Below are 19,183 nucleotides of genomic sequence, written 5' to 3'. Positions count from 1 at the left end.
TCACGGTGGCTGAGAATGAACGTTTTGATGAACATTACGAGAGACAGATGGCTCCGTGCTCGGTGAGGTTTCGCCAGGAGCTGTGACCGGGACGAGACCAGAACAACGTGAACAACTCATCGATTCAGATTAAATGTTCAATTAATTAACACAAACGCATTCGCAAATTATTTCACATCAACCTGCACTTACAGCACAACGGACAGAAACCCAACCTGAGAGAGAGAGAGGGGACTGAGAGAAACCAGTCAGTGTACAGGTATCTCCCTGAGAGGGGTACTGAGAGACACCAGTCAGTGTACAGATATCTCCCTGAGAGAGAGGGGACTGAGAGACACCAGTCAGTGTACAGGTATCTCCCTGAGAGAGAGGGGTACTGAGAGACACCAGTCAGTGTACAGATATCTCCCTGAGAGAGGGGGGACTGAGAGACACCAGTCAGTGTACAGATATCTCCCTGAGAGAGGTGGGACTGAGAGACACCAGTCAGTGTACAGATATCTCCCTGAGAGAGAGGGGGGACTGAGAGACACCAGTCAGTGTACAGATATCTCCCTGAGAGAGAGGGGACTGAGAGACACCAGTACAGGGTGATATCTGTACACTGACTGGTGTCTCTCAGTCCCCCCTCTCTCTCTCAGGGAGATATCTGTACACTGACTGGTGTCTGTCAGGAAGGTGACCCAGGGAGATCTCTAGCTGAAAGAAGGAGGCCACCAGAGACGACAGTGACTGTGTGGTTTTGAAATTAAGTTGTCGTAATTTTAATCCGGGTCTTTATTAGAACAATATATCTCTATCGAGCTGGAGGCAGGTAGGAAGAGGTTAAGAGAAAGGGAGATTGCTTCGAGCTGTGAATAGGTGTTGTTCAATGTTCACCTTTAGAGTTAAGGAATAAATTGAGGTTATTTTTCGTTCAGTAGTGGGGTTCGGGGAGTTCCCTGTTGCTCATAAGTGAACAGATTACACTGTGAGGTGAGCTTTTCTGGTGGTTTGGTTTCATTAACAGAGAGGGATCCCCGCTGTGTTGTAACAGTTTGGGGACTCGGGTCCATAATTTGGACCGGCTTAGACAGATCCAGTCCGAGATTTGGGACAGATTTGCATCTCTTTCCCCCCCTCAGCCTAAACCTCTGCCCTCTAGTTCTGGGCTCCCCCACCCCAGGGGGAAAAGACCTTGTCTATTTACCCTATCTATGTCCCCCCTCGTGATTTTATAACCCTCTAGTTCTGGACTCCCCCACCCCAGGGGGAAAAGACCTTGTCTATTTACCCTATCCATGTCCCCCTCGTGATTTTATAACCCTCTAGTTCTGGACTCCCCCACCCCAGGGGGAAAAGACTTTGTCTATTTACCCTATCCATGTCTCCCTCGTGATTTTATAACCCTCTAGTTCTGGGCTCCCCCACCCCAGGGGGAAAAGACCTTGTCTATTTTCCCTATTCATGTCCCCCTCATGATTTTGTGTACCTTTATCAGGTCACCAGATGCCTAAGGGAAAGACAACGGAACAAGGACATGCCACAACCCAAAGGACTGGCCACACTCCCATACATCAGGAGCATTTCCGAACTGACAGCCAGACTGCTGCGACCACTAGGACTCATAACAGCACACAAACCAACAGCCACTCTCAGACAACAACTCACCAGGACAAAGGACCCGATACCCAGCATGAGCAAAACCAACGTAGTGTACAAAATCCCATGAAAGGACTGCACAAAACACTACATAGGACCAACAGGAAGACAGCTAACGACCCGCATACATGAACACCAACTAGCCACGAAACAACACGACCAGCTATCCCTAGTAGCCACACACACAGATGACAAGCAACGTGAGTTCGACTGGGACAACACTACTATTATAGGACAAGCCAAACAGAGAACAGCCAGGGAATTCCTAGAGGCATGGCCCTCATCCACAGATTCTATCAATAAGCACATCGACCTGGACCCAATATACCGGCCACCGCAGCAGACAGCTGGAACTGACACCCGGAAGCAGCAGAGACAAACCACTATAAATGCCGGAGGAAAGATCACAGAAGCGCTTCCCAGGAGGCTCCCAAGCCCTGAGGATGTCACCTAGAAATTTGCAACACCAATTCCTGGCTCAGCGAAGGGAACCACAACAACTTGTTTAATATCTCCCCCATTTTCTGCGGCTCCACACAAAGGCCGCCTTGCTGATCTCTGAGGGGCCCTATTCTCTCCCTAGTTACCCTTTTGTCCTTAATATATTTGTAAAAACCCTTTTGGATTCTCCTTAACTCTATTTGCTAACGCTATCCCATGTCCCCTTTTTGCTCTCCTGATTTCCCCCTTAAGTATACTCCTACTGCCTTTATACAATTCTGAGGATTCCCTCGATCTATCCTGTCTGTACCTTACATATGCTTTCTTCTTTTTCTTAACCAAACCCTCAATATCTTTAGTCATCCAGCATTCCCTATACCTCCCAGCCTTCCCTTTCACCCTGACAGGAATATACTTTCTCTGGATTCTCGTTATCACATTCCTGAAGGCTTCCCATTTTCCAGCCGTCCCTTTACCTGCGAACATCTGCCTCCACCCAACTTTCGAAAGTTCTTGCCTAATACCGTCAAAATTGGCCTTTCTCCAATTTAGAACTTCAACTTTTAGATCTGGTCCATCCTTTTCCATCACTATTTTAAAAGGAATAGAATTATGGTCGCAGGCCCCAAAGTGCTCCCCCCACTGACACCTCAGTCCCCTGCCCTGCCTTATTTCCCAAGAGTAGGTCAGGTTTTGCACCTTCTCTAGTGGGTACATCCACAGACTGAATCAGAAAACTGTTTTGTACACACTTAACAAATTCCTCTCCACCTAAACCCTTAACACTATGGCTGTCCCAGTCAATGTCTGGAAAGTTAAAATCCCCGACCATAACCACCCTATTATTCTTACAGAGAGCTGAGATCTCCTTACAAATTTGTTTCTCAATTTCCCTCTGATTATTAGGGGGTCTACAATACAATCCCAATAAGGTGATCATCCCTGACTTATTTCTCAGTTCCACCCAAATAACTTCCCTGGATGTATTTCCGGGAATATCCTCCCTCAGCACAGCTGTTATGCTATCCCTTATCAAAAACACCACTCCCCCTCCTCTCTTGCCTCCCTTTCTCTCCTTCCTGTAGCATTTGTATCCTGCAACATGAAGCTGACAGTCCTGCCCATAACTCACTGGTCTGTAACTCCCCGGGTTGTCCCCACTCCCCTTCGTAAACAAGGGAACAGCATTTGCCATCCTCTCGTCTCCTGGCACTGCTCCTCTCGACAATGATGGTGTAAACACCGATGCCAACGGCTCTGCAGTTCTCCTCCCTGGCTTCCCAGGGAATCCCGAGGATAAATCCCATCTGGCCCGGGGGGTCTTATCTATGTTCAGATCTTCCAACATCGCTCAAACCACACCTTTTGTCGACCTCAATCCCATCTAATCCTGTAGCCTGTATCTCCGTGTTCTCACTAACATAGCCCTTTTCCAGTGTGAATACCGACAAAAAGTATTCATTGAGCGTTTCCCCTCTGTCCTCCGATTCCACGCACAACTTCCCACGACCATCTTTGATTGGCCCTAATCTTACTCGAGTTATTCTTTGATTCCTGATATACCTACAGAAGGCCGTCGGGTTTTCCTTGATCCTACCCGCCAACAACTTCTCATGTCCCCCCCGGCTCTTCTCAGCCCTCCTTTCGATCTTTTCTGGCTAACCTAGAACCCTCAAGCCCCCCGACTGAGCCTTCACACCGCGTCCTCACGTAAGCCTTCCTCTCCCTCTTGACAAGATCTTCCAATTCTTCCGTAAACCACGGCCCCCTCCCCCTGCCTGACAGGGACACACTTATCAAGGGCACACACTCGCTGTTCCTTGAATGAGCTCCACATTTTAATTGGGTCCATCCCCTGCAGTTTTCTAACCCATCCTAAATCCTGCCTGATCGCACTGATACGAATGTTATAAACATGTGTGCGTGCGTGTGTGTGCAGAAATCAATATGAACTTTGATTAACAGCTATTTTTTCATTATCATGGCTCATGTTTTCTTAAGGGGAGGGGGAAGGTGTTATGAAATGGAGGGCGTGTACTGTACCTTTAAGACAGTGTGAACGCTGTTTTACACTGAGAACATTCAAGAAACTGTGTCCATGACAAGCTAGCAGTCTCAGAGTGTACTGGAAAACTGAAAATGTTTAACATTTGGCTGTGAAGCAGATACCCGGGCGCTGGTCGCTGTTTTGACAGCAATTTGAATTATGCCCCAGGATACCAAAACCCAATCGAGTTTGAATTTATTGTGTTGGCCGATGTCGAAGCGATGAAACGCTCTGATGTTTGGGGTATGGAGAAAGCAGGCCTTTTGAGAAGTCAGACGGAGTAGCTGCTATCGAGAGACTAACTGCGAGCAAAACACTCTCTATCAAAGATACCTTTTTTTTCACATGAAACATCTCGACAGCAAAAAGAAAGTTGACCACCCAGGGAGATCGTCAGCGGGAAGACTACAGGTACTGATGACAGCAGCCACTGCATGGTTTTGAAATTAAGTTGATGTAACTGTAATAAATATTTTATTGGAACAATATATTGTTATAGAGTTGGAGGCAGGTAATAAGCAATTAAGAGAGGGGAGGGCGCTCCGAGCTGTGAATCGTTGTTGCTTAATGTTGACTTTTAGAGTTGAAGAATAAATTTATGTTTTTTTTTCTTTAAACAGTGGAATGTGAGAGTTCTCTGTCGCTCAGACTTGAACAGATTACCAGGCAAGGTGGGCTTTTCTGAGTGTTTGGTTTAAATTAGCAGAGGGGTACACCGCCCTGTCAGAACAGGATGGAGAGAGAGAGAGAGAGTGTATGTGTGGGGAGAGAGAGAGAGAGAGAGACACACACATACACACACAGACATAGTGCATGTGTGGGGAGAGAGAGAGAGTGGGGACAGAGAGAGAGTGGGGAAGGGGAGAAAGAGAGAGTGAGTGGGGATGGAGAGAGAGAGAGTGTGGGAGGGGAGGGAGAGAGAGAGAAAAACTAGGGAGGGATAGACAGAGAGGCTGGGGGGAGGATGAGAGAAACAGAGAGAGAGGACAGAAAGAGAGAGAGGGGAGAGAGGGAGAGAGAGAGAGAGAGAGACTGAGAGAGTGAGGGAATGGGGAGAAAGAGAGAGACTGAGAGAGAGCGATAGAGAGAGAGGTGGGGAGGGAGAGAGAAACTGAGAGAGAGAGGAGAGAGGAAGAGAGAGTGGGGAAGGGGAGAGAGAGAGAGAGAGAGAGAGACTGAGAGAGTGAGGGAATGGGAGAGAAAGAGAGAGAGACAGAGACAGAGACAGAGACAGAGAGTGAGGGAACGGGGAGGGAGAGGGAGAGAGAGAGCGGTCTCTCTCACAGCTCCTCTCCAGTATCCCAGCGCTCTGACACTGTCCTGTAGCGGACAGTGAGCACTCCTCTCTGTCAGTTGGATACACCCTTCCAGCTCCCTCCCCTTCTCCCCAGCCACCAATCAGATTACCCTGTGCCTTCCCAAAGTGACGGCTGATGTTATCAGAGCCTGCTCCCACTGGACTGGTGCTCAGTTGTTCAGAGTCCACAGCAGGAGTCTCACACAGACAGCCCTGAACTCCTCACTGACTGAGATCCTGTAGGTAACACCCCCTTCAAAACCACCCTCCCTCTGTGTCCCCGTCTCTCACTGGGTCTCTCTGTCCCACCCTCCCTCTGTGTCCCCGTCTCTCGCTGGGTCTCTCTGTCCCACCCTCCCTCTGTGTCCCCGTCTCTCGCTGGGTCTATCTGTCCCTCCCTCCCTCTGTGTCCCCGTCTCTCGCTGGGTCTCTCTGTCCCTCCCTCCCTCTGTGTCCCCGTCTCTCGCTGGGTCTCTCTGTCCCACCCTCCCTCTGTGTCCCCGTCTCTCGCTGGGTCTCTCTGTCCCTCCCTCCCTCTGTGTCCCCGTCTCTCGCTGGGTCTCTCTGTCCCACCCTCCCTCTGTGTCCCCGTCTCTCGCTGGGTCTCTCTGTCCCTCCCTCCCTCTGTGTCCCCGTCTCTCGCTGGGTCTCTCTGTCCCTCCCTCCCTCTGTGTCCCCGTCTCTCGCTGGGTCTCTCTGTCCCACCCTCCCTCTGTGTCCCCGTCTCTCGCTGGGTCTCTCTGTCCCACCCTCCCTCTGTGTCCCCGTCTCTCGCTGGGTCTCTCTGTCCCACCCTCCCTCTGTGTCCCCGTCTCTCGCTGGGTCTCTCTGTCCCTCCCTCCCTCTGTGTCCCCGTCTCTCGCTGGGTCTCTCTGTCCCACCCTCCCTCTGTGTCCCTGTCCCTCCCTCCCTCTGTCCGTGTCTCTCGCTGCGTCTCTCTGTCCCACCCTCCCTCTGTGTCTCCGTCTCTCGCTGGGTCTCTCTGTCCCTCCCTCCCTCTGTGTCCCCGTCTCTCGCTGGGTCTCTCTGTCCCACCCTCCCTCTGTGTCCCTGTCCCTCCCTCCCTCTGTCCGTGTCTCTCGCTGGGTCTCCTTCTCTCTCCTCATTGTCATGGGCTGACAACGTTTTGTGTTTGTGTGTGTGTGTGTGAGAGAGAGAGAGAGAGAGAAAGCGAGAGTGTGTGTGAGCATGAGAGAGAGTGTGAGTGTGTCTGGGTGAAAGAGTGTGTGTGTAAGGGAGTGTGTGACTGTGAGGGAGTGTCTATGTGTGAGCATATGGGAATATAAATCTTTTCAATTTGAGGGAGAGCTGATGTGCTGAGAGACAGACAGAGAAAGGTCAGAGAGAGAGAGAGAGAGAGAGAGGTGTGAGGATTGCGTTCTGAGTAAAGGTTAGACAGGGTGGGACTCTCCCCCGTGAAGTTTGAAGAGTGAGAGAGGATCCCATTGAAACATTCAGGATCCTTAAAGGGGCTTGACAGGGTCAGGGCTGAGAGAATGTTTCCCCTGATGGGAGAGTCCAGGGACAGAGGGCACAGTCTCAGAGTGAAGGGACACCAACTTAAGGCTGAGAGGGGGAGGAACTTCTCTCTCTCTCTCTCACTGTCTCTCTCTCTCTGTCTATCTACATCTCTCTATCTCCATCTCTCTGTCTCTCGCTCCCCGGGGAGAGTGGGTGAACTGACCCGTGTGTGTGTGTCCCGGTTCCAGGCCTGAGGGATGGAGACGGGGTCTCACTCTGACCTGAAGGACTGTGTGCTGACCAGGCCCCAGGTTAAACTGGTCCAGGACGTGGCGTTCCCAGACTGGATCGCAGACAACTGGAGCCTGGTGGAGACTTTCCAGGCAAAGGCCGGGGATCTACTCATCGCAACCTACCCCAAAGCAGGTGAGGGGCGGAGGGAGAGGGAGAGAGGGTCACAGGGGCGGAGGGAGAGGGAGAGAGGGTCACAGGGCGGAGGGAGAGGGAGAGAGGGTCACGGGGCGGAGGGAGAGGGTCACAGGGCGGAGGGAGAGGGAGAGAGGGTCACAGGGCGGAGGGAGAGGGAGAGAGGGTCACAGGGCGGAGGGAGAGGGCCCCAGGGCGGAGGGAGAGGGAGAGAGGGCCCCAGGGCGGAGGGAGAGGGAAAGAGGGTCCCAGGGCGGAGGGAGAGGGTCACAGGGCGGAGGGAGAGGGAGAGAGGGTCACGGGGCGGAGGGAGAGGGCCCCAGGGCGGAGGGAGAGGGAGAGAGGGCCCCAGGGCGGAGGGAGAGGGTTCCAGGAGAGAGGGAGAGTTTCCAGGGTGAAATGAAAGGACCTCACGGCAGAGGGAGAGACATGGTCCCACGATGGAGGGAGATAGTGAGGGCCCCAGGGCGGAGGGAGAGATATGGTCCCACGATGGAGAGGGTGGGCCCCAGGGTGGAGGAGAGACATGGTCCCACGATGGATAGGGTGTGCCCCAGGGTGGAGGGAGAGACATGGTCCCCACGATGGAGAGGGTGTGCCACATGACGGAGGGAGATGGTGAGGGCCCCAGGGTGGAGGGAGAGACATGGTCCCACGATGGAGAGGGTGGGCCCCATGACGGAGGGAGATGGTGAGGGCCCCAGGGCGGAGACATGGCGAGTGGGTTAGGGAGGGTCTGGTTGAATGATTGACTATGTTTATATTTTACGCCCTGTCCTTCACTCTGCTGCTCTGTCCTCTTCCTCCCACTCCCTCCCTTTCTCTGTCTCTGACCCTCTCCCTCCCTCCGTAGGGACCACCTGGACCCAGGAGATTGTGGATCTCATTAACTGTGAGGCCGATGTGGAGGTGTGTAGACGGGCTCCTGTCTACGACCGCATCCCCTTCCTGGAGTTTTTCCCTGGTCCGATCAATCTTCCCAGCGGTGAGTGTCTCTGTCAGTGTCCCCCTGTACCCCTGGGAGGGGGTGAGGAGGGAGGATAACGTGTGGGACCCCCCCAGCCCGGGCTAACCCTGTCCGGGTTAATTGCAGGAATCGAGCTGTTGGAGAAGATGGAGTCACCGCGGACGGTCAAAACCCACCTGCCTTTCCAACTCGTTCCCAAATCCTTCTGGGAGCAGGACTGTAAGGTACGGGACTGAGGGGGGAGACACTGAGGGACATGGGGAGAGTGTGGGAGACTGGGAGATGGATAGATTGTTGGGGGGAGACACTGAGGGACACGGGGAGAGTGAGGGAGACTGGGAGATGGATAGATTGTTGGGGGGAGACACTGAGGGACACGGGGAGAGTGCGGGAGACTGGGAGATGGATAGATTTTTGGGGGAGATACTGAGGGGATTAATGAATGCATCTTTCTCCCTGTTCCCAGGTAATTGTAGTCGCTCGAAATGCCAAGGATAATGCGGTCTCCTACTTTCACTTCCATCGGATGTGCCAAAACATGCCTCACCCTGGGACCTGGCAGGAATTCCTCCAAAATTTCATGGACGGTCAAAGTGAGAAACATCTTCCTCTACACTGTCCCCCCATCAAACCCACCCAGGGACAGGGACAGCACGGGTTTAGATACAGAGTAAAGCTCCCTCTACACTGTCCCCCCATCAAACACTCCCAGGACAGGGACAGCACGGGGTTAGACACAGAGTAAAGTTGTGGTTCTGTTCACCGCGCTGGAAGTTTTTGTTGCAAACGTTTCGTCCCCTGGCTAGGAGACATCATCAGTGCTCTGGAGCCTCCTGCAAAGCGCTTCTCTGATGTTTCTTCCGGTATTTATAGTGGTCTGTCCTTGCCGCTTCCGGGTGTCAGTTCCAGCTGTCCGCTGTAGTGGTTGGTACATTGGGTCCAGGGCAATGTGTTTGTTGATGGTGTTTGTGGATGAGTGCCATGCCTCTAGGAATTCCCTGGCTGTTCTCTGTCTGGCTTGCCCTATGATAGTGGTGTTTTCCCAGTCGAATTCATGTTGCTTGTTGTCTGAGTGTGTGGCTACTAGGGATAGCTAGTCGTGTCGTTTCGTGGCTAGTTGGTGTTCATGGATGCGGGTTGTTAGCTGTCTTCCTGTTTGTCCTATATAGTGTTTTGTGCAGTCCTTGCATGGGATTTTATAAACTACATTAGTTTTGCTCATGTTGGGTATCGGGTCCTTTGTTCTAGTGAGTTGTTGTCTGAGCGTGGCTGTTGGTTTGTGTGCTGTTATGAGTCCTAAGGGTTGCAGTAGTCTGGCTGTCAGTTCTGAAACGTTCCTGATGTATGGTAGTGTGGCTAGTCCTTTTGGTTGTGGCATGTCCTCGTTCCGTGGTCTATCTCTTGGGCATCTGTTGATAAAGTTGCGCGGGTATCCGTTTTTGGTGAATACCTTGTATACCATGATCTCATTCGACGTGACGGCACTGTTCGCTTCGATTGACAAAACCCTAGCCAGAGAAACAATAGCCAACCTACTGGACATACAGAACAGAACACAGGAGGCGGAACCTATCAACAAAGACGGCATACTTAAACTACTGGACTTGTGCCTCACTACACACTTTACATTCAACAATCAGATATACGAACAAATCAACGGAACACCCATGGGCTCACCAATCTCGGGACTCATAGCAGAGGCAGTTATGCAAAGGTTAGAACATACAGCCATACCACAAATCCAACCCAAACTCTGGGTCAGATATGTCGATGACACTTTCGTAATCATCAAAAACACGGAAATAGAAAAAACACACCGGATCATCTATGCCACACTCACAGGCATCCGATTCACGAGAGAAGAGGAAAAGGATAGCCAACTCCCATTCCTAGACGTGATAGTACAGAGAACACCCAACGGAGAATTCACCACAAGGGTACACAGGAAACCAACACACACAGACCAAGTCCTAAACTATGAAAGTAACCACCCCAACACACACAAACGAAGCTGCATCAGGACACTATTCAAAAGAGCCACAACACACTGCAGTACACCAGAACTGCGAAAAGAGGAAGAGGAACAGCTATACAAGGTATTCGCCAAAAACGGATACCCGCGCAACTTTATCACCAGATGCCTAAGTGATAGACCACGGAACGAGGACATGCCACAACCAAAAGGACTAGCCACACTCCCATACATCAGGAGCGTTTCAGAACTGACAGCCAGACTACTGCAACCCTTAGGACTCATAACAGCACACAAACCAACAGCCACACTCAGACAACAACTCACTAGAACAAAGGAGCCAATACCCAACATGAGCAAAACTAATGTAGTTTATAAAATCCCATGCAAGGACTGCACAAAACACTATATAGGACAAACAGGAAGACAGCTAACAATCCGCATACATGTACATCAGCTAGCCACGAAACGACACGACCAGCTATCCCTAGTAGCCACACACTCAGACAACAAGCAACATGAATTCGACTGGGAAAACACTACGATCATAGGGCAAGCCAGACAGAGAACAGCCAGGGAATTCCTAGAGGCATGGCATTCATCCACAAACTCCATCAACAAACACATTGCCCTGGACCCAATATACCAACCACTACAGCGGATAGCTGGAACTGACACCCGCAAGCGGCAAGGACAGACCACTATAAATACCGGAAGAAACATCAGAGAAGCGCTTTGCAGGAGGCTCCAGAGCACTGATGATGTCTCCTAGCCAGGGGACGAAACGTTTGCAACAAAAACTTCCAGCTCGGCGAACAGAACCACAACAACGAGCACCCGAGCTACAAATCTTCGCACAAACCTTGAACAGAGTAAAGCTCCTGCTACACTGTCCCCCATCAAACACTCCCAGGACAGGGACAGCAGGGGTTAGATACAGTGTAAAGCTCCCTCTACACTGTCCCCCCATCCCTGGGACAGGGACAGCAGGGGTTAGATACAGAGTAAAGCTCCCTCTACACTGTCTGTGTTGAATCTTTGACCCCGTGGCAGTGGGTTTTGAGGGGAGGGAGACTGGGATCTGACTGTGCGATCTCTGTGTGTTCCAGTTTCCTGGGGATCCTGGTATGACCATGCGAAGGGCTGGTGGGAAGCGAAGGAGAAACATCGGATTCTCTTCCTCTTTTATGAAGACATGAAGGAGGTAAAGATGGAGAGAGTGTGGGGGAGAACGAGGGTTGGAGGGTGTGACAGAGCGAGAATGGAGGGGGCAGAGAGGGAGAGAGGGAGGGGGAGGAGAGGGAGGGGGAGGGAGAGGGAGACAAGAGACATCAGGGTCTGGATGGACCCTCTCACTGACCCCTGACCATGGATGGACCTTCTCTGACCCCTGACCCCTGACCCTGCATGGACCCTCTCACTGACCCCTGACCCTGCATTGACCCTCTCCCTCACCCCTGACCTTGGATGGAGCTTCTCTGACCCCTAACCCTGCATGGACCCTGTCTCTGACCCCTGATCCTGCATGGACGCTCTCTCTGACCCCTGACCCTGCATGGACCCACTCACTGACCCCTGACCCTGCATGGACCCTCTCCCTGACCCCGGGAGCTCTAACCCCTCTCTCCTTTGCTCCTCTCCATCTAGAACCCCAGGAGGGAGATCCAGAAGGTGGCCCGGTTCATGGGGAAGGTTCTAGAAGATGACGTCCTCGAGAAGATTGTCCATCTCTCCTCTTTCAAGGTCATGAGGGACAACCCAATGGCTAATTACATAACGTTGCCCAGCAACATCATGGACCAATCCATCTCCAGGTTCATGAGGAAAGGTGGGTTCAAGGTCAGAGGCCAAAAAGGTGGGGGACAGAGAGAATCTAACCATTGCCCCCTTGACGTTCAATGGTGTTACCGTCACTGAATCCCCCCTCCCCCCCACTATCAACATCCTGGGGGTTCACTCCCTCCCCCCCCCCCCCGAAGCAGAGAGACAGCAGTGTGTACCCTCTACAAGACCCACTGCAGAGACTCGCTGAGGTTCCCTCTGAGCGATGACAAGGGGCGGTGGGCTCTGAAAAGGGGCAAGGGGATGGAGGGGCTCAGTTCTCTCCCATCACCTACTCATCCATGGGATTGACACCATCTCTCCCTGTCTGCCTCTGGGTCCCTCTGTGTCTCTCCCACCGCCCCTACCCCTCTCTGTCTCTCCCATTATCCCTCCCAACCTCTCCATCCCTCGTTCCCCCTCTCTCTCCCTCCCTCCTCTCTCTCTCTACCTCTCTCTCCCTCCCATCTTCTGTCTCCCATCTTCTCCCTCTCTATTTCCCCCTCTCCATCCCTCCGTCCCTCCTCTGTCTCTCTCTATCTTCCTCCCACCCTCTCTCACTCCCTGTTCCCCCCTCTCTCTCTCCCTCCTCCCTCTGTCTCTCTCTCTCTCCCACCCTCTCTCACTCCCTGTTCCCCCCTCTCTCTCCCTCCCTCCCTCTGTCTCTCTCTCTCTCCCACCCTCTCTCACTCCCTGTTCCCCCCCTCTCTCTCTCCCTCCCTCCCTCTGTCTCTCTCTCTCTCCCACCCTCTCTCACTCCCTGTTCCCCCCTCTCTCACCCTCCCTCCCTCTCTCCCACCCTCTCTCCCTCCCACCCTCTCCCTCCCTGTTTCCCCCCTCTCCCTCCCTCTGTCTCTCCCTCTCTCCCTCCCACCCTCTCCCTCCCTGTTTCCCCCTCTCCCTCCCTCTGTCTCTCCCTCTCTCCCTCCCACCCTCTCCCTCCCTGTTTCCCCCTCTCCCTCCCTCTGTCTCTCCCTCTCTCCCTCCCACCCTCTCCCTCCCTGTTTCCCCCTCTCCCTCCCTCTGTCTCTCCCTCTATCCCTCCCTCCCAGGTGAGGTGGGAGACTGGAAGACCCATTTCACGGTGGCTGAGAATGAACGTTTTGATGAACATTACGAGAGACAGATGGCTCCGTGCTCGGTGAGGTTTCGCCAGGAGCTGGGACCGGGACGAGACCAGAACAACGTGAACAACTCATCGATTCAGATTAAATGTTCAATTAATTAACAAAAACGCATTCGCAAATTATTTCACATCAACCTGCACTTACAGCACAACGGACAGAAACCCAACCTGAGAGAGAGAGAGGGGACTGAGAGAAACCAGTCAGTGTACAGGTATCTCCCTGAGAGAGAGGGGACTGAGAGACACCAGTCAGTGTACAGATATCTCCCTGAGAGAGAGGGGACTGAGAGACACCAGTCAGTGTACAGATATCTCCCTGAGAGGGGTACTGAGAGACACCAGTCAGTGTACAGGTATCTCCCTGAGAGGGGTACTGAGAGACACCAGTCAGTGTACAGGTATCTCCCTGAGAGGGGTACTGAGAGACACCAGTCAGTGTACAGATATCTCCCTGAGAGAGAGGGGAGACTGAGAGACACCAGTCAGTGTACAGATATCTCCCTGAGAGAGAGGGGACTGAGAGACACCAGTCAGTGTACAGATATCTCCCTGAGAGAGAGGGGAGACTGAGAGACACCAGTCAGTGTACAGATATCTCCCTGAGAGAGAGGGGACTGAGAGACATCAGTCAGTGTACAGATATCTCCCTGAGAGAGAGAGAGAGGGGGTGCTGAGAGACACCAGTCAGTGTACAGATATCTCCCTGAGAGAGGGGGGACTGAGAGACACCAGTCAGTGTACAGATATCTCCCTGAGAGAGAGAGAGAAGGGGGCTGAGAGACACCAGTCAGTGTACACTGACTGGTGTCTCTCAGTCCCCCCTCTCTCTCTCAGGGAGATATCTGTACACTGACTGGTGTCTCTCAGTCCCCCTCTCTCTCTCAGGGAGATATCTGTACACTGACTGGTGTCTGTCAGGAAGGTGACCCAGGGAGATCTCTAGCTGAAAGAAGGAGGCCACCAGAGACGACAGTGACTGTGTGGTTTTGAAATTAAGTTGACGTAATTTTAATCCGGGTCTTTATTAGAACAATATATCTCTATCGAGCTGGAGGCAGGTAGGAAGGGGTTAAGAGAAAGGGAGATTGCTTCGAGCTGTGAATAGGTGTTGTTCAATGTTCACCTTTAGAGTTAAGGAATAAATTGAGGTTATTTTTCGTTCAGTAGTGGGGTTCGGGGAGTTCCCTGTTGCTCATAAGTGAACAGATTACACTGTGAGGTGAGCTTTTCTGGTGGTTTGGTTTCATTAACAGAGAGGGATCCCCGCTGTGTTGTAACAGTTTGGGGACTCGGGTCCATAATTTGGACCGGCTTAGACAGATCCAGTCCGAGATTTGGGACAGATTTGCATCTCTTTCCCCCTCTCAGCCTAAACCTCTGCCCTCTAGTTCTGGCTCCCCCACCCCAGGGGGAAAAGACCTTGTCTATTAACCCTACCTATGTCCCCCCTCGTGATTTTATAACCCTCTAGTTCTGGACTCCCCCACCCCAGGGGGAAAAGACCTTGTCTATTTACCCTATCCATGTCCCCCTCGTGATTTTATAACCCTCTAGTTCTGGACTCCCCCACCCCAGGGGAAAAGACTTTGTCTATTTACCCTATCCATGTCCCCCTCGTGATTTTATAACCCTCTAGTTCTGGGCTCCCCCACCCCAGGGGAAAAGACCTTGTCTATTTTCCCTATTCATGTCCCCCTCATGATTTTGTGTACCTTTATCAGGTCACCAGATGCCTAAGGGAAAGACAACGGAACGAGGACATGCCACAACCCAAAGGACTGGCCACACTCCCATACATCAGGAACATTTCCGAACTGACAGCCAGACTGCTGCGACCACTAGGACTCATAACAGCACCCAAACCAACAGCCACTCTCAGACAACAACTCACCAGGACAAAGGACCCGATACCCAGCATGAGCAAAACCAACGTAGTGTACAAAATCCCATGCAAGGACTGCACAAAACACTACATAGGACCAACAGGAAGACAGCTAACCACCCGCATCCATGAACACCAACTAGCCACGAAACGACACGACCAGCTATCCCTAGTAGCCACACACACAGATGACAAGCAACGTGAGTTCGACTGGGACAACACTACTATTATAGGACAAGCCAAACAGAGAACAGCCAGGGAATTCCTAGAGGCATGGCCCTCATCCACAGATTCTATCGACAACACATCGACCTGGACCCAATATACCGACCACTGCAGCAGACAGCTGGGACTGACAACCGGAAGCAGCAGAGACAAACCACTATAAATGCCGGAGGAAAGATCACAGAAGCGCTTCCCAGGAGGCTCCCAAGCCCTGAGGATGTCACCTAGAAATTTGCAACACCAATTCCTGGCTCAGCGAAGGGAACCAACAACTTGTTTAATATCTCCCCCATTTTCTGCGGCTCCACACAAAGGCCGCCTTGCTGATCTCTGAGGGGCCCTATTCTCTCCCTAGTTACCCTTTTGTCCTTAATATATTTGTAAAAACCCTTTTGGATTCTCCTTAACTCTATTTGCTAACGCTATCCCATGTCCCCTTTTTGCTCTCCTGATTTCCCCCTTAAGTATACTCCTACTGCCTTTATACAATTCTGAGGATTCCCTCGATCTATCCTGTCTGTACCTTACATATGCTTTCTTCTTTTTCTTAACCAAACCCTCAATATCTTTAGTCATCCAGCATTCCCTATACCTCCCAGCCTTCCCTTTCACCCTGACAGGAATATACTTTCTCTGGATTCTCGTTATCACATTCCTGAAGGCTTCCCATTTCCCAGCCGTCCCTTTACCTGCGAACATCTGCCTCCACCCAACTTTCGAAAGTTCTTGCCTAATACCGTCAAAATTGGCCTTTCTCCAATTTAGAACTTCAACTTTTAGATCTGGTCCATCCTTTTCCATCACTATTTTAAAACGAATAGAATTATGGTCGCAGGCCCCAAAGTGCTCCCCCCACTGACACCTCAGTCCCCTGCCCTGCCTTATTTCCCAAGAGTAGGTCAGGTTTTGCACCTTCTCTAGTAGGTACATCCACAGACTGAATCAGAAAACTGTTTTGTACACACTTAACAAATTCCTCTCCACCTAAACCCTTAACACTATGGCTGTCCCAGTCAATGTCTGGAAAGTTAAAATCCCCGACCATAACCACCCTATTATTCTTACAGAGAGCTGAGATCTCCTTACAAATTTGTTTCTCAATTTCCCTCTGATTATTAGGGGGTCTACAATACAATCCCAATAAGGTGATCATCCCTGACTTATTTCTCAGTTCCACCCAAATAACTTCCCTGGATGTATTTCCGGGAATATCCTCCCTCAGCACAGCTGTTATGCTATCCCTTATCAAAAACACCACTCCCCCTCCTCTCTTGCCTCCCTTTCTCTCCTTCCTGTAGCATTTGTATCCTGCAACATGAAGCTGACAGTCCTGCCCATAACTCACTGGTCTGTAACTCCCCGGGTTGTCCCCACTCCCCTTCGTAAACAAGGGAACAGCATTTGCCATCCTCTCGTCTCCTGGCACTGCTCCTCTCGACAATGATGGTGTAAACACCGATGCCAACGGCTCTGCAGTTCTCCTCCCTGGCTTCCCAGGGAATCCCGAGGATAAATCCCATCTGGCCCGGGGGGTCTTATCTATGTTCAGATCTTCCAACATCGCTCAAACCACACCTTTTGTCGACCTCAATCCCATCTAATCCTGTAGCCTGTATCTCCGTGTTCTCACTAACATAGCCCTTTTCCAGTGTGAATACCGACAAAAAGTATTCATTGAGCGTTTCCCCTCTGTCCTCCGATTCCACGCACAACTTCCCACGACCATCTTTGATTGGCCCTAATCTTACTCGAGTTATTCTTTGATTCCTGATATACCTACAGAAGGCCGTCGGGTTTTCCTTGATCCTACCCGCCAACAACTTCTCATGTCCCCCCCGGCTCTTCTCAGCCCTCCTTTCGATCTTTCTGGCTAACCTAGAACCCTCAAGCCCCCCGACTGAGCCTTCACACCGCGTCCTCACGTAAGCCTTCCTCTCCCTCTTGACAAGATCTTCCAATTCCTCCATAAACCACGGCTCCCTCTCCCTGCCTGACAGGGACACACTTATCAAGGGCACACACTCGCTGTTCCTTGAATGAGCTCCACATTTTAATTGGGTCCATCCCCTGCAGTTTTCTAACCCATCCTAAATCCTGCCTAATCGCACTGATACGAATGTTATAAACATGTGTGCGTGCGTGTGTGTGCAGAAATCAATATGAACTTTGATTAACAGCTATTTTTTCATTATCATGGCTCATGTTTTCTTAAGGGGAGGGGGAAGGTGTTATGAAATGGAGGGCGTGTACTGTACCTTTAAGACAGTGTGAACGCTGTTTTACACTGAGAACATTCAAGAAACTGTGTCCATGACAAGCTAGCAGTCTCAGAGTGTACTGGAAAACTGAAAATGTTTAACATTTGGCTGTGAAGCACATACCCGGGCGCTGGTCGCTGTTTTGACAGCAATTTGAATTATGCCCCAGGATACCAAAACCCAATCGAGTTTGAATTTATTGTGTTGGCCGATGTCGAAGCGATGAAACGCTCTAATGTTTGGGGTATGGAGAAAGCAGGCCTTTTGAGAAGTCAGACGGAGTAGCTGCTATCGAGAGACTAACTGCGAGCAAAACACTCTCTATCAAAGATACCTTTTTTTTCACATGAAACATCTCGACAGCAAAAAGAAAGTTGACCACCCAGGGAGATCTTCAGCGGGAAGACTACAGGTACTGATGACAGCAGCCACTGCATGGTTTTGAAATTAAGTTGATGTAACTGTAATAAATATTTTATTGGAACAATATATTGTTATAGAGTTGGAGGCAGGTAATAAGCAATTAAGAGAGGGGAGGGCGCTCCGAGCTGTGAATCGTTGTTGCTTAATGTTGACTTTTAGAGTTGAAGAATAAATTTATGTTTTTTTATCTTTAAACAGTGGAATGTGAGAGTTCTCTGTCGCTCAGACTTGAACAGATTACCAGGCAAGGTGGGCTTTTCTGAGTGTTTGGTTTAAATTAGCAGAGGGGTACACCGCCCTGTCAGAACAGGATGGAGAGAGAGAGAGAGAGTGTATGTGTGGGAGAGAGAGAGAGAGAGAGACACACATACACACACAGACATAGCGCATGTGTGGGGAGAGAGAGAGAGTGGGGACAGAGAGAGAGTGGGGAAGGGGAGAAAGAGAGAGTGAGTGGGGATGGAGAGAGAGAGAGTGTGGGGAGGGAGAGAGAGAAAAACTAGGGAGGGATAGACAGAGAGGCTGGGGGGAGGATGAGAGAAACAGAGAGAGAGGACAGAAAGAGAGAGAGGGGAAGGGGAGAGAGAGAGAGAGAGAGAGAGACTGAGAGAGTGAGGGAATGGGGAGAAAGAGAGAGACTGAGAGAGTGAGGGATAGAGAGAGAGGTGGGGGGAGGATGAGAGAAACTGAGAGAGAGAGGACAGAAAGAGAAGTGGGGAAGGGGAGAGAGAGAGAGAGAGAGAGACTGAGAGAGTGAGGGAATGGGGAGAGAAAGAGAGAGAGAGAGAGACAGAGACAGAGACAGAGAGTGAGGGAACGGGGAGGGAGAGGGAGAGAGAGAGCGGTCTCTCTCACAGCTCCACTCCAGTATCCCAGCGCTCTGACACTGTCCTGTAGTGGACAGTGAGCACTCCTCTCTGTCAGTTGTATACACCCTTCCAGCTCCCTCCCCTTCTCCCCAGCCACCAATCAGATTACCCTGTGCCTTCCCAAAGTGACGGCTGATGTTATCAGAGCCTGCTCCCACTGGACTGGTGCTCAGTTGTTCAGAGTCCACAGCGGGAGTCTCACACAGACAGCCCTGAACTCCTCACTGACTGAGATCCTGTAGGTAACACCCCCTTCAAAACCACCCTCCTCTGTGTCCCTGTCTCTCACTGGGTCTCTCTGTCCCACCCTCCCTCTGTGTCCCCGTC

The 19,183-nt window shown here is 51.3% G+C and overlaps 1 protein-coding gene across 1 annotated transcript; it reads left to right on the top strand.

Annotated features, from left to right (window-relative positions):
• The first annotated feature begins 7,104 nt into the window (after positions 1-7,104).
• Positions 7,105-13,307, top strand: LOC132813175 (sulfotransferase 1C2-like). The gene is made up of 7 exons (XM_060823092.1): positions 7,105-7,313; positions 8,167-8,298; positions 8,407-8,504; positions 8,747-8,873; positions 11,362-11,456; positions 11,900-12,080; positions 13,126-13,307. The coding sequence occupies exons 1-7, from the start codon at positions 7,145-7,147 to the stop codon at positions 13,299-13,301; spliced, it is 978 nt and encodes a 325-aa protein (XP_060679075.1). The 5' UTR covers positions 7,105-7,144; the 3' UTR covers positions 13,302-13,307.
• Positions 13,308-19,183: the final 5,876 nt, after the last annotated feature.

The sequence above is a fragment of the Hemiscyllium ocellatum genome, unplaced genomic scaffold (assembly GCF_020745735.1).
Source record: "Hemiscyllium ocellatum isolate sHemOce1 unplaced genomic scaffold, sHemOce1.pat.X.cur. scaffold_3422_pat_ctg1, whole genome shotgun sequence".
NCBI lineage: Eukaryota > Metazoa > Chordata > Chondrichthyes > Orectolobiformes > Hemiscylliidae > Hemiscyllium > Hemiscyllium ocellatum.
This window is presented reverse-complemented; position numbering and strand designations above follow the sequence as displayed.